The 15,659-nt window shown below is 42.6% G+C and overlaps 1 protein-coding gene and 1 pseudogene across 1 annotated transcript; both read right to left on the reverse strand.

Moving 5' to 3' along the window:
- Positions 1–1,335: 1,335 nt before the first annotated feature.
- LOC134615277 (probable N-acetyltransferase CML1) lies at positions 1,336–2,507 on the reverse strand. Its single transcript, XM_063459770.1, has 2 exons — positions 2,462–2,507; positions 1,336–2,231 (listed from the first exon to the last, which is right to left on the reverse strand). Exon 2 carries the CDS (start codon positions 2,220–2,222, stop codon positions 1,551–1,553), a length of 672 nt encoding a protein of 223 aa, XP_063315840.1. The 5' UTR covers positions 2,223–2,231; positions 2,462–2,507; the 3' UTR covers positions 1,336–1,550.
- An 11,294-nt stretch (positions 2,508–13,801) lies between these two features.
- LOC134565988 (probable N-acetyltransferase 8B) lies at positions 13,802–14,471 on the reverse strand (annotated as a pseudogene).
- Positions 14,472–15,659: the final 1,188 nt, after the last annotated feature.

The following is a 15,659-nucleotide window of genomic DNA, read 5'->3' on the forward strand; positions in this document are numbered from 1 at the left end:
CCCAGTAATGTGTCTGAGTGTATAACAGAGCCCCACAGCAAATAATACTCCCAGTAATGTGTCTGAGTGTATAACAGAGCTCCACAGTAATAATACTCCCAGTAATGTGCCTGAGTGTATAATAGAGCCCCACAGCAATAATACTCACAGTAATGTGTCTGAGTGTATAACAGAGCTCCACAGTAATAATACTCCCAGTAATGTGTCTGAGTGTATAACAGAGCTCCACAGCAATAACACTCCCAGTAATGTGTCTGAGTGTATAACAGAGCCCCACAGCAATAATACTCCCAGTAATGTGTCTGAGTGTATAACAGAGCTCCACAGTAATAATAATCCCAGTAATGTGTCTGAGTGTATAACAGAGCCCCACAGCAATAATTCTCCCAGTAATGTGTCTGAGTGTATAACAGAGCCCCACAGCAATAATACTCCCAGTAATGTGTCTGAGTGTATAACAGAGCTCCACAGTAATAATACTCCCAGTAATGTGCCTGAGTGTATAACAGAGCCCCACAGCAATAATACTCACAGTAATGTGTCTGAGTGTATAACAGAGCTCCCCAGCAATAATACTCCCAGTAATGTGTCTGGGTGTATAACAGAGCTCCACAGCAATAATACTCCCAGTAATGTGTCTGAGTGTATAACAGAGCTCCACAGTAATAATACTCCCAGTAATGTGTCTGAGTGCATAACAGAGCTTCACAGCAATAATACTCCCAGTAATGTGTCTGAGTTTATAACAGAGATCCACAGCAATAATACTCCCAGTAATGTGTCTGGGTGTATAACAGAGCTCCACAGCAATAATACTCCCAGTAATGTGTCTGAGTGTGTAACAGAGCTCCACAGCAATAATACTCCCAGTAATGTGTCTGAGTGTGTAACAGAGCTTCACAGCAATAACACTCCCAGTAATGTGTCTGAGTGTATAACAGAGCTCCACAGCAATAATACTCCCAGTAATGTGTCTGGGTGTGTAACAGAGCTCCACAGCAATAATACTCCCAGTAATGTGTCTTTAAACTGCAATACATTTGTTTAGAAATCAGTCTGTGTAAATAAGATACATTGTTCTTGTTGTAAATTAGTCACAATTGTGATTCACTGTCTCATTGTTTGTCTGTCTCGGGGTACGCACTCTTATCGCTTATTAAATGAATGAAGTGATCTTGGTGCTTGGAGTTACCCTTTAAATGATTTATGAAAAACGGACTGGGTATATTTTTGTTAAAGAATTGGATTCTGCCAATAGTGATTTGTTGGTAGATTTGTTTTATGTGATATTTACAATTGTTATCAGTGTTATGAAATTGTAGAGTGTTGCTACATACATTATATTGTTTTGTTAAAATAGTTACATTGTCAAGTCTTCCTGTGAAGATAGGTTGATGTATGGTATATGTTTGGTGGAAACCCACTTTTGAACATCAATGTCCTCACTGGAGTGAAATGAAGGGGCAGCAGTCACTGCCCTTACCAGTTATCCACCAGACATTAAGACTTACTAATCATTCGGCAGCCAATTAGTTTGAGAAATGTACCTGTTAACGGGTTATTGGTATATCATATCGGTAAAACAACTCCATGACATAAGCAAGTCTTTCTGTGAAGCTAGGTAGACATATGGCATGAGTTTGCCAGAAACCCATTTTCTCGTACAATTTCCAAGCGTCAATCTGGGGCAATGAAGTCTCCAGGACAACAGCCTCACAACTTCTCTGGCGGGCAAAATCAATAACCGTCCTGCACAAGGCTTTAGCAATCCCTTTACCTCTGTGACTCCGGGCAACAGTCAGCCTCTTGAGCTCCGTGTGTTTCTCTCCAGGTGGATTAGATGATGGGACAGCAGCCACTGTACCCACCACTATCCCACCAGACTCCGCCACCCAAAAGCAGCGACCATCCCTTTGCAAATAATATTTCCTGATGTCCAACATGTCATGTGACAGGCAGTGGTCAACGTAAGAAGAATAGACATATCTTGAGCAGATCAATAGGACAATTAATGCAATTGTCAATACCAAGATGGACAAAAAGACAGATCCAGAGATCAAGAAAGAACCCAGGAATATGACCAGCAGAGAAAGCCATGATCGAGGATGTCTTAAAGCCAGTCTGAAGGCCATAGGGTAGTGTTCAATCATACCGCGGGTAAAGAGTTCCCTGGCCAGCTCATAGTCGGAGTCCTTGTATAGCCGGATATTGTAATGAGACATGGTGACTCCCTTTAAAAAAAAAGATACAAGAGTTAAATAATTTAAATATGAAACAAAATGTTTCACAGACAGTTATGGTGACGAGGAATGACATTAGATACCTATCACAAAAGACAAAACAAAATTCAAAGTAATGGTGGTTTCCCAAAGTTTAATTACTGCTTTTTATTCACTAACATGAGAATCGGGGCAGAGTTTGTATAAACCGGTTTATTGCACCAGGACAAAATATAACTTACAGGTGTCTCCTGGTCCCGGTGTCTCTTGGTCCCGGGAATTGGTAGGTGACACAATCTTCCCTGCGTTCCTAGCCTGAGCCTTCCTCTGTTAATCAGCTCCAGCGCTGCTGAGCGAAATCACCTCCGAATGGGGCACCTCTACGCTCTTAATGTGAGTGCAATCCGTGCAACACCAACATAAATCCACCACTTCATGAAATACCGGTTAGGAGGAAAGTTTATTCATATTCTCTGCTAAGTTGTAAAAACAAATCCATTTCAATTCTATTGTTAAATGCCATTTCCTTAAACCCAGTGATGTTAACGGCAACATTCTTTAAGAATCTGCAAATGAAAGGCTACTGGTCCACAAGGGGTTAAAGATATGGCACAACTAAGACAAGTTTGACATAAATCAAATTAAGAAAACGCTCTCAAATGCCTGGCTTAACATCAGCCTGCTGAAGCACTAAAACACAATTATTATTGACAAGATCTGATGGGTTTCAATCACAGCAATTTAAAACAATTGATCATTTTTTTCAGGGGGAGGGGTTTTTGTGCAAAATACCAAAACCACCCTCAATCGACACAAATGACACTAAATTCATGAGAAAGGCCCTCAAACTCTTGCAAAGGTGTCCTAACATAGGGCTGACTGACTAACCAGAAGGCAAAGGGTTAGCAGCACAAATAATACCAAAATAATAAATGAATCATGTTGGGGTGCCCATTACCCCACCACGGAGAAGTTAGGACAAGCCAGGAAAAAAGGACAGAGAGTATTAGTGGTCCTTAGATGTGTTCAGGCATAATAAAGTAGAGAATATTGAAATAAAAAAAACAAGCGGATGTCAGAGCAGAGGTACGCAATATCGAGATGAGTCCTACCCTCACAATTCCCCTTGCTGCTTTCAGCTAAATGGTAAAATCTCTAATGACACAGAGAGGGATAATCATCTAAACCCCTACACACATATTAACCCTTAATAGGGAACACATGGACTGCATTGTAACATGGCTGTGTGATACAAAAGTAAATACAAATGCACATTAAGCTCTTCACTCAGACTCCCACTATGCCAGGGCGGCAACAGTGACCGTAGTACACATCAGCCCCAATACATACACTAAAAACCAAAGAAAAGAGTTACCTCTGCACATTACTTTGTGATGTTTGATTGACTCTGTAAACATAAAATTAGCGGTCAAGTTTTTTGTTGCATTTTTCACACTGAAAACAAATTTGAATGCGAACTTTGGCCGGTGTTTGTGACTAAGTGGCTAGCAAAAATGACTGGACATACCACATTTTGAATACCTTGCGTTGTCTACTTTTACGAATTGTCTACTTTTGCATCATTAAGATAATTCTCACTCCTGGGCTACCATACGGTCTCAAAGGCAACAAAACCAATCTGGCAAATTTCAATGGGTATACACTGAAAAATGTAACGTGCTATATTTGACTCTGTAACTTTCCAAAACAACATAAAACCTTTACATGGAGGGCAGTATTGTAACATTCACAGTTAAAATGCCATGTAGAAGTAAAATAAAAAAACTAAATTTCTTAATTTCTCAAATTGTTTTATATTTTATTCATATTAAATAATGTTCCATATATAAATAGTTGATGTGAAATGAAAGCTCTGTTTCTTTTGAACAAAATGGTATATAATAAGTGCGGGTGCACTGTGACGGACCCTCGGCCAACGGATGCTTCTAGTGCTCACCAAGGACCATCAGCACTGCACCAGACACCATAGGCACTGCAGACCTCACAACCACCGCAGCTTGGTTGGGGTCTCTCCGTCTTCTGCCTACCCTGGGACTACGACAAGGCTCCAGGTTCCAATGGGTAACCCTCTCCTCCAAGAGAGTATAGCAGGATCAGCTGTAGAGCTTTTACAAGAGCTAGTAGAATCCAAGGGAGTATAATGATTGTAACGGAGCGTTTCAGCAGACAAGGGGTTAAAATCCGTTTAGGCGATATGCCCCTTTCTGAGAGACAGGCACAGCTACTGCAGAACACCAAACTCCAGAACTGGATACAAAATAGCACTCCAAACTGGAACCTCACGAATAGCTGCTAGCAGATGAACAGGAAAAGCAGACATCAGCTTACACTCCTAGCAATCGATCTCCAACAGCATACAGTGAATCCCCCCAAGAACGAGACAAGGCTCCGTGTTGAGGGTCAAGCAGTGGTCTGAGGTGCTGGTTTTTATTACGGTTGTGCACATACAGGACACACCCAGGGGGAGGCATAAAATAACCAATCAAGTAACAGTACAACCCACACATCCCCTCCCCTCAGATAAGCAGTTAACATAATTATTACATACAGTAAAAATACAGTTTCCACACATACTCTGTAACTTTAAAACCATACATCACATTCACATAAAAATACATATCCACAATCAATCCATTCAGGGGAACAACATATTAAAAAATGGCATGAATCAGACCAGGGGTTCAAAAGTTAGTAAAAGTATCTTTTGTTCCCCCTGGCTGGCAGTATTTTAATCTGGCTCAAACAGTAAAAGTAAAACATCCCCACAATGCATCCTGGCTTCCTCCCTTCTGCCCTGGAGATAATTGGAGAAGTAATCCAATTATCTCCCAGGTCAAAGACAAAACTCCATTACACATGTGGGGACCTAAATACAGGATTATGTTTTAAAATATATTAAGTCACTTTTATTACACCAAACACAGACATGTTACATATCCCCAGATAGCTCAGGTCTGGGTGCACATTATTAGGTGAATGGCACCCAGACCACACGAATACAGTTTAATCGCCATGGAGCTAAAGTCTTTCCCATAGTCTTTCATTATATGAATAGGCTCCATGGCATAGCTATCTGGGGGTATCACCGCTCACACAGGGCAAGTACCGAATGGCCCCACTGTGTTTAAAGGGCCAGAATGAGTGACATGCACTCTGTTAGGGCCGAATACGTTTTATAAAAGGGCCCAATCTCCCAGGGACCATAATCACATGGCAAGAGGCTGGCAAGCAGTCCTCTCCAGGCCCAAGTGGCGAAGGGCACAATGTCACAATGATATATAGCAATTCCTGTAGTGATTATAGCTGTTCCCAACAACATGAGGCGAGGCTGCGAGTAGTCTGAAGTTTTATTGGTACAGATTGGATTTATATACAATTCCTCAGGCCAGAGGCAAACCCCTTGGACCTGATGGGGCACCGGATTACAAACTGTACAGACCCATTAAAAAAATGTAACAATGTCTGACACTCCCACATACAGCACACAATCCCTCCCCTCTGCTCCAGAGATAATTGAGCAAGATACTGTAAGTAACTTAATTATCCCCAGGCAGAAAAAACACATTTTACACAAAGTATAGAAAACACCCCAAAACACAACATATCCCCATGCCCAAAATAGTTCAAGAGAATTAGGCTGTGTGGCCAGTCTATTTCCAATGATGAGTGCACTTCTAATAGTCGGATGGGACCGCTCGCGCACAAAGTCAGTGTTGAAATGTGTTCGGTAGATTACTTCTACCGAACGGCGCTCTGTTCATGGGGATTCAGTCGAACTTAGCTGGAGGTGGAAGTCCCAGCGGTGTTTGTGCCGTCGAGTGTCCGATTTTAGTTCCATAAACTTGACGGCAGAACACAGCTGACCGCGTTCGACTAAACAAGATGGCCGCCGCCACGTGTTTGACTATACGAACGGCGACCACCCTGACATTCGTCAATTAAGCTGCGGTTGACCACAACTTCTGGGAGGTTAACAAGCAGCACACTTCCAATTAGGGGTGGTCCGGTACTTCTGTTCGATGGTTCGAAGTACCACTTCGAATCAATTAGAAAGGTCGAAGTGGTACTGGTAAAAGTCCCAGCAGGCAAAATAGTGCCTTAGAACCAAATAAGTCACAGTGGCCATAGTCACAAGGTAAAAGGCTGGCAAGTAGTCTTCTCCAAAACCCAGTGGAGAAGTGGCTTTTGTCACACTTAATATGAATTATGGTTAAACAGACATATAGTCAAATTCCAGGTTTTGTTTACATTTTGTTTTGATCAGAACGTGTACAATTGCCTCCATCCTTACGGGTTTGATCTGTATTTATTATATACTTTGGTCTTTACGGCAGCACCACTTCTTAGAAATGCATGTTTTGGGTGTGCCCCCAATTCCCTTTTTTTCTGTGTAGACTTGGAATCCAGACTAGATTCCTATTGGGATGAGCACCCCACCCATCCACTATAGGCACCTCTTTGGAGGTGACTGCGGGAAAGAATATATTGAGGAGTCTCTTGAAGCCGTTTAAGCAATAAGTATTACACTTATCATGTTAATCTCCCATGTTAAAATTAGTGTAGGACCCAGTCTCCAGGACCTCCAAGGGATGTGGAGGTAAGAAGCAGGTGTGTGACCATGTGTGTGTGCGTGTGTGTGTGACTGCCTGTGTGTATGTGTGTGACCGCCTGTGTGTGTGTGTGACTGTCTGCCTGTGTGTGTGACTGTGTGTGTGTGTGAGTGTGTGTGTGACTTCCTGTGAGTGTGTGACTGTGTGTCTGTGTGTGTGTGTGACTGTCTGCCTGTGAGTGTGTGACTGTCTGCCTGTGTGTGTGTGTGACTGTCTGCCTGTGAGTGTGTGACTGTCTGCGTGCGTGTGTGTGTGTGACTTTCTGCCTGTGAGGGTGTGACTGTCTGTCTGTGTGTGTGTGTGCCTGTCTGCCTGTGTGCATGTGTGTGTGTGCCTGTCTGCCTGTGTGCATGTGTGTGTGTGCCTGTCTGCCTGTGTGTATGTGAGTGTGTGACTCTGTGTGTGTGTGTGTGTGTGTGTGTGTGTGGCGGTCTGCTTGTGTGTGTGACTGTGTGTGTGTGTGTGTGTGTGTGGGGGTGTGTGACTGCCCGTGAATGTGTGACTGCCTGCCTGTGTGTGTGTGTGTGTGTGTGACTGTCTGCCTGTGTGTGTTTGTGTGTGTTGCTGTCTGTCTGCCTCTGTGTGTGTGGATGTCTTTGTGTGTGTGCATCTGCTAGTGAGTGAGCAAGCTTCTGTGTGTGTGTCTGTGCGCACATCTGCTAGTGAGTGAGCATCTGTGTATGTGTGTGTGTGCATCTGCTAGTGGGGGAGCTTCTGTGTGCTTGCGCCTGCTAGTGAGTTTGTGTGTGTGTGTGTGTGTGTGCCTGCTAGTGAGTGAGCTTGTATGTGTGTCAGTGAGCTTGTCTGTAGGGATCATATGTGTGCGTGCATGTTAGTGAGCTTGTCTGTAGGGAGCATGGGTGTGTCTGAGCCTGTCTGTGGTGAGCATGTGTGTACAGTAAGCTTGTCTGTAGTAAGCATGTGTGTGATCATGAGCTTGTCTGTAGTGACCATATGAGTGTCAGTGAGCTTGTCTGTAGTGAGCATGTGTGTGTCAGTGAGCTTGTCTGTAGTGAATCTGTGTGTTAGTGAGCTCTTCTGTAGGGAGCATATGTGTGTCAATGGGTTTGTCTGTAGGGAGACTGTGTGCGCATCAGTGAGCTTGTCTGTTGTGAGCGTGTGTGTGTGACAGTGAGCTTGTCTGTAGGCTATAGACACCAGAACCATTTCATTAAGCTGCCGTGGTTCTGGGGACTATAGTGTCCCTTTAATGTGAGGTAAATTAGAGATTAGTAACTGTGGTCACAAAAATCAATGTCATGGGGGAAGCAGGGCCTGATGGTGAATATGCCCATAAGGCCCACCTATAAGTCCACCTACATGTTCCACCCATGAGTTCGCTCACAGGGAGTGGATTGTGTAGGGGATGTGTTATGTGTTATTGTAGAGGATCTAAAGTGTGTGCTTATGGAATGTAATTTATAGGGAAACCAGTTTGTGAATGCGATGCAGTGTTTGTGTGTGTGTTTGTGTGTGTGTGTGAAGTGGATGAAGTGTGTTTTTGTGTAAGGGATAGAAAGCAGTGTGTGTTTCTGTGTAAGGGATGTAATGTGTTTTTATGGTTGTGTGTAAGGGGTGCTTTTGGGTGCATTGTGTGAATCTGTGTATGTAAGGGATGCAGTGTGTGTGTGTCTGTAAGGGGTGCATTGTGTGTGTGTAAGGGGTGCTTTGAGTGTGTAAGAGATGCATTGTGTTTCTGTGTGTGTGTGTGTGTGTAAGAGAAGCAGTGTGTGTGTGTGTGTGCGTGTCTGTGTAAGGGACGCATTGTGTGTTTCTGTGTATGTGTGCAATGGGTGCATTGTCTTTGTGTGTAAGGGTTGCATTGTATGTGTGTGCTTGTGTGTGTGTGTAATGGATGCATTCTGTGTTTCTCTGTGTGTAAGGAAAGCATGGTGTGTTTCTGTGTGTGTAGGGATGCATTCTGTATTTCTGTGTATGTATAGGGAAGCATTGTGTGTGAGTGTGTGTGTAGTGTGAAAGAGAGCGTTTGTGGGTTAGGATAGGAGCTGAGTCCTACCAGTCCCTTTGTGCTTCTATTTCCCACCTTCCTCAGTCTCTCTCCCCTCTTGTCTCTTACTGCGCTCCCCTTCTGTCCTTTAGTGCTTTCCCCTCCAGTCCCTTAGAGCTCTCCCCTCCTGTCCCTTAGTGCTCTCCCCTGCCCCACTGTCCCTTAGTGAGCTCCCCTGTTCCTTAGTGATCTCCCTGCCCCCTTTCCCGTAGTGCGCTCCCCTCCTGTCTCTTAGAGCTCTCCCCTCCTGTCTGTTAGAGCTCTCCCCTCCTGTCCGCTAGAACTCTCCCCTCCTGTCTCCTAATGCTCTCTCCTATCCCCCCGTCCCTTGGTGCTCCCCTCATCCCTTAGTGCTCACTCCTACCCCCTCTCCCTTAGAGCTCTCCCCTGCCCCTTGTCCTTTAGAGCTCTACCCTGACTCTTAGTGGTCTCTCCTCTCCCTCCCTCCCTTCCCCTTAGTAGTCTCTCCTCCCACACCTCCCTTAGTGATCTCACCTCTTCTCCTCTCCCCTTTCCATTAGTGGTCTCTCCCTTGCCTCCTACCCCTTAGTGGTCTCTGCTCTCCTATGCCCCCACTAGTCTCTCCTCCCCCCTTTTCATTAGTCGTCTCTTATCTCCCCCCTTTCCGTTAGTGGCCTCTCCTCTCCCCTCCCCCCTAGTGGTCCCCCCCCCCCCTTGTTGTCTCTCCCCCTTCCCACTCTTAGTAGTCTCTCCTCTCCTCCCTCCCAATCTTAGTAGTCTCTCCTCTGCCCCCCTCCCATAGTGGCCTCTCTTTTCCCCCTACCCTTAGTGGCCTCTCCTCTCCCCCACGGTTAGTGGTCTCTTCTCACCCCCCCTTCCCTCCTACCGATCCCTCATATTTTGCGCCCCTCCCCCCAGGCCGGTGCGCCCTAATGGACGCACAGGCCTGGGCAGTGCTGCAGCTGCCTGAGGCTCTCTTTAGAGCAGTCAGGAGGCTGCAGCATTTGAGGGGCCAGCGCTCCTGGTGGCGCCTCTTTCAGAAGGGATGCCCTATGTGACTGCCTAAGTCGCCTATAGGATGCGCCGGCACTGGTTATTATGTTTTTCTTGCATGTAATTGTGAGCTAAGGAAGCCACATACTCACATTAGCTGATCATTTACAATACCCTTCATGTTTGTCAGTCATATAGTAAAATGTCTAAGAACCCCGTTCTGACAGACTGAATTGTTCCCATGCCTCCCTTGGTACAGATTAGCTGGCCTCAAATTAAATGTACCCATATCATGGTATATCATCTGTAAAACTTGATAGCAAGTGTGTAATATGTCACATCTGATGTGTACTGCAAAGACCCAGATTTGTATTCTGCCAAATCCTCTGAGTGCCTCGATGCCCTTGTCTGGTCCTAAGGTAAAGCTAGAGTTAGCTCTTATTAGTCTCTGCACTTTCTCCATTTATATCTCCTTCTTCACGTGTGGTTCATCTCTACCCCTTCCTGTATCCTCATCCTAAAATCACATCCTCTTCTTGCCAGAGTGGAGCATATGTTGGGCACAACTGGTTTTAAAGTGTGTGGGTCAAATGGGTCAAAACCACCAGTGATGGGGAATATATCCAACATGTCTTTATTTTAAATCCACGATAAAATGTCACAAATGATACAAACAGTTGGGAGGTCAGCAGTACTAAATCTAAAAATACTAACTAAACAATGAGAATCAGGATATTACAAGGAGAGCAGGACACATTTAGGCTGGTAGCTATTGGAAAAGAATCTATAGGAGACGCAAACCACGTATCCGGGGCATATATCATGTGTTTATCATTATTCTCCTTGTTTAGGTGGTTTCCATAGATTGCAAAGACTGTGGCTTTACCTTGCAGTTTGCCGAGGGCTAAATTGTGCTCAGCGTGCTCCATGATAAGACTCGTCACCTTCCTACCTGTGCTATTATCCATCCCCTGCCCTGCAGGTACCAGTCAGTTTGATTATGAGCTCAGTGTGGTTGTTAAATATAATATTGTTAAATGTATGTGTTTCCTTTCAGAGCTGCAGCTGAAGGCTTCACACTGCAGAAGCTGAAGGCTTACCGTTGACCCTCTCAGCCGCATTGAAAGGGTAGAGATAGCTGTAGCCCGGGATGATATTCTTGCATAGTTAAAGGAACACTCCAAACCTCTAAAACATTAGCTTACTGAACAGCCTCATGTGCTAACACAGCGCCCCCCTCTGTCTAACTTTACAAAGTGCAGATTTCAGGAGAAATTGGACCTGTGTAAAGTTCCTCACTCACTTTGGTTACTCTCTCAAAGTGTATGTAAGGCTTATAATAGAGACGTATTAGTTTCACAAGTCCTCTATGTAGTAAGTAGTAAAAAAACAATCACACAAAAATACTGTGGAGGGCTAAGTGTGTATAGGTGAGTACAACACCCTTTTCAATCAAAATATGCAGGTATAAATAAAAAACAAAACAAAAAAAACAGAAAAGATATGTACAAATAGTGCAATATTGTTTTGTAGGTGAATATACAGAGTATCAGGGAGTACAAATTATTACACACATAGACAAAGCATTTACGTTTGGCACTGACCACAAGCACTTCTGGGCTTTTTTTGCAGTAAAACACGCTCTTTCTAAAGTGGATACCCACAGTAAATCCAGGATGAGAAAAGGCACAAAAGAACAATATAGTGTAGTACTTCAATGCACATGTAAAAAGTTTAGTACTGCCCACCTTGTATAGCAGAATTCAATGTACCTAGTAAATAGTACAAATTTATTAAGGTAAAAAACACAATAAACTCAATGAAAAGGAAGAATGTATCACACCAAAACGTATTTTGCCAATGTCCTCGGCATCCTCATTTGGTTAGGGCATTCTCTGTTGGAGTCTAAGAAACTCCACTATTGGAGGGTGGTGTTGTACTGACGAAAGAGTACAAAGGTCTGTGTTCAGTGCCAACCCTATAGTCTCTGTCTATGTAGGTGTGAATTTGTACTCCCTGATGCACTATCTGTACATATCTTTTCCGTTTTTTTTTTTTTGTTATACCTGCATCTTTTCAATGAAAAGCTTGAGGGTTGTACACGCCTATAGACACTTAGTGCTCCGCAGTATTTTTGTGTGATTGAGTTTTTTTCATTATTTGCGACACATATTATTTTGCACTTAAGTTTGAAGTGTGGAGTTTGGGAAGCACCCACACACAGTGGTAGCAGCTTTTATTTAGTATTTTCTGCTTTTCACAATTAGCGCCTTTTTAGATCCACAGATATATATTTCTGTGTAAATAAATGTATTTGGAGTGTGTGTGTATAGTGTTTCTTTAACAGATCCACTCAGTGTGGAGGAGCTTACACCCAAACATTCCAGAACGCAATTAACAGACATTCTTGGGAAGAAGCACAGCTTTCTATTGCTAACACACATTGCTGACATTGAGTGTTATCATGGTGAATTGGGGAGAACAGCAGACAGCTCCAGTGCCAGTTATTTAACTATGACCATCAAGGGTATTTGCTCACTGAGCAGTCCAGGCTTGATGTGTAGAACTCACCAAACCAGTCTCAAAAATGTCAAGAAAAAATGTTTAAAAGCTGTGACAAATAATTTTTGTATATAATTGAAAGGCGTGCTCGCCATTGCAGATTTAACAGAAGTTAGGCTTGCCGAGGGGATGGAATAGGATTTTCATTGTTCACAATCATTGTCTTTCATAAGAGACAAATGCACTTTCTGGCAACATTTAACTCATGCGTCCTTGAATTGTGAAAGTGCCATTTTATTAAAGACTTAGTTAAACAAGGGAATTGGGGGGGGGGGGGGGGGGGAGCACGCCCGGAACATGCATTTATTAGCAATGGTGCTGCCATGGAGACCAACATTTATACAAAATACAGATTAAAAAACAGCATAAACACAAAAATAAAATGTTATATTGTATAAGGCTAATTAAAATCGCCTCTCTCAGCAGACAAATATGGGGATTCAGTTCCACCATATGGTCATATTGTGTTAAGCCCACCACTACTGCACAGTACCCCAATATCAGTGGGTCCTACACTTCATCAAACATGAGAGACAAATTAAATAGTGCTAAATGAGTTAAAGTGTATTTAATTGATATGTTTTATGAATTTTTTTTATACATATAATGCAAAATAAATGTGATTAAAAAACACAATTCAAAAAACATAATATGGCCGTATGGTGGACCTGTATCCCCATATTTGTTTGCTGAGATTGGTGATTTTATGTAGCCTTATAACATTTTAAACTGTATTTTTGTGTGTGCGCTGTTCCTTAATCAGTATGTTATATCCAAGGCTGTGTTCTGTGCCGAGTTTGGTGTTCTATCCCTCTGGGTATCACACAGTGAGTCTAAGAAACGCCTGCGATTCATATTTAAACTGTTTATAAATATTAATATGATAGTACAAGGTCAGAATATTTGAATGTGTATCCTCCTCATTTCAGAAAACATATTAATATTGGCTGGTAAAACTCTTTCACTTTTCTGTCAGAAAAAATAAATAGTGAAAATGGCAATTAATAAATTGCATCAAAAAGATTATCGGAAAACAAAACAAAACAGGTACTTCTGCACTATAACCAGCTACCATAACTGCATGCACCTGTTTGCATTCCTGTTCTTTTTTTTCACATCAGTATAAGTACAATCACCATTTGCTTCAAATTTGTTTTGATATTGTGTCTTTTTCCCCAAATATGCTGTGAAGTGGTGATCTAAGTAACATATCCACAATATATTTATATGCTGGTTATGGACCTAGATTCCCAGAGCACTATTCCTCTGTTTAGAACATTTATGAAAAGTGCAATGTGCGGGTACATGTTATTTAGTCTCCACTGTATGGGAGAGATGAAAAATCATAGCTTGTGATCTTTATAACTAAACCAAAAATTAGATCACAGCAAAACAGAATTTTATTTAGGGAGACCGTATTATAGGTGTCACTTGTTTGTTGGTATATAATATCGATAAAATACTTCTATAAAGTCAAGAACTCTTCCAGTGAAGTAAGTTAAATGCATGATATAAGTTTGGAAGAAACCCATTTTCTCATATAACTTTTGAGCATCAATCTGGGCTGATGAAGTCTCCAGGACAACAGCCTCACAACCTCTATGGCGGGCAAAATCAATAACCGTCCAGCACAAGGCTTTAGCGATCCCTTTACCTCTGTGACTCCGGGCAACAGTCAGCCTCTTGAGCTCTGTGTGTTTCTCTCCACGTGGATTAGATGATGGAACAGCTGCCACTGTACCCACGAGTATCCCACTAGATTCCACCAACCAAAAGCAGCCACCACCCCTATGCAGGTAATATTTTTGGATGTCCAACATGTCATCTGACAGGCATTGATCAACGTAGGATGAATATATATATCGAACAGATCCAGAGGAAACTTAATTCTGTTATCAGAACCAGGAGGGGTATAATAATGGATCCAGTGATCCAGAAAGAAACCAGGAACATGAACAGCATGAAAAGCCAATTTCGGGGTACACTTATAGCATGACGGAAGGCCTTGTGAGAGTGCTCATTCATACCACGTGCAAAGAGAATCCTGACAACTTTATAGTCCGAGTCCTCGTACAGGCAGATACGGTAATCGGACATTTTGCCACCCCTGTAAAAAAAGGTAAAATAGGTTAAGAATTCATTGGACATTCAAAATATTTTATAAAAAGTTCTGATGAATAGAGAACACCTAAAATAAGAAAAAAAAATGATAAATCAGAGGAACTCAATGAACAAGTTAAAAAAATGGCAGATGTTAATCAAAGTACTGCTGATGGCCAGGCAGAACAGAAAGGTCTCTAGAAGAAGAAAAGAAAACACTGGACTTGGAAAAACAGAATGCTCCAGCAGGGTACACAAATCATTGCAGCTTTATTAGCAATAACAACATGGGCACGAGGAACTTCAAAACAGGGGGGAGCAAAACCCTAACGTGTTTCAGATCCAGAATTTCTTACTTATTGGGATTACTATGAGCAACGATCCCATGTCTGAAATGCATTAGGCTTTAGTTCCCCCTTGTGGGTCTCATGCCGATGTCACATGCAGAAACGGTTCTTGCCACGGACGTAACCGATCACACTAAAAGGAAACAAAAATACGTGATAGGCATCTGAAATGGTACGTTGTCCAACTTACAATAACCATGTAATAAACTTAAATTAAATTAAACCAGGTTAAATAATTCTAACAATTAAACACAATAAAATGAATGGTAATAATAGCAGTAGATGTGCTATTACTATGAAACATTCAAAACCTAAATCCTAACAGTGAAAATTACAAACCAAGAAACAGAAAGCCAAGGGTGGGAAGGAAAGAAGGGTGGGAAAATATTTGCCTCCTGTCATTACTAAAGTTAAGATTATAGATGCACTACGTTAGCATAATCTACAATTTTACCACATGACAGGAGGCTTCATATTTTGCATTTTTAATGCTGAGGATTTAGAAAAGTGAAAGAATGGGTGAACCACACATGCGAACGGACGTGTCTCACAAAAGCTTCCGGCAGTTAAAACGAAAATAAGCTGAATTTACTACCAAATACACAATATGGGCCACAACAAAAAAAATTGCCAAATGCCCAGGATCGACCTGATCCCACACCGCACAAGAAAGCTTGGGATTTGGATAGGTTTTTTTCGTGACAAAAGCAGAATACTGTCGCTGGAGAGGGAAGACAGCGCGCAATCGCCATCTTTCCCGCATGATTCACCTTCGAGAAACCCTGACATCTCAGAACCATCCACCTGTAGCAGAGATCCAGACCTACACTCTATTCTT

Source organism: Pelobates fuscus, chromosome 6 (assembly GCF_036172605.1).
Source record: "Pelobates fuscus isolate aPelFus1 chromosome 6, aPelFus1.pri, whole genome shotgun sequence".
In the NCBI taxonomy this organism is placed as follows: Eukaryota; Metazoa; Chordata; class Amphibia; order Anura; family Pelobatidae; genus Pelobates; species Pelobates fuscus.

What these genes read in the sequence shown, in the direction of transcription:
- LOC134615277 (XM_063459770.1), bottom strand. Translation starts at nt 2,222, where the DNA reads ATGTCTCATTACAATATCCGGCTATACAAGGACTCCGACTATGAGCTG.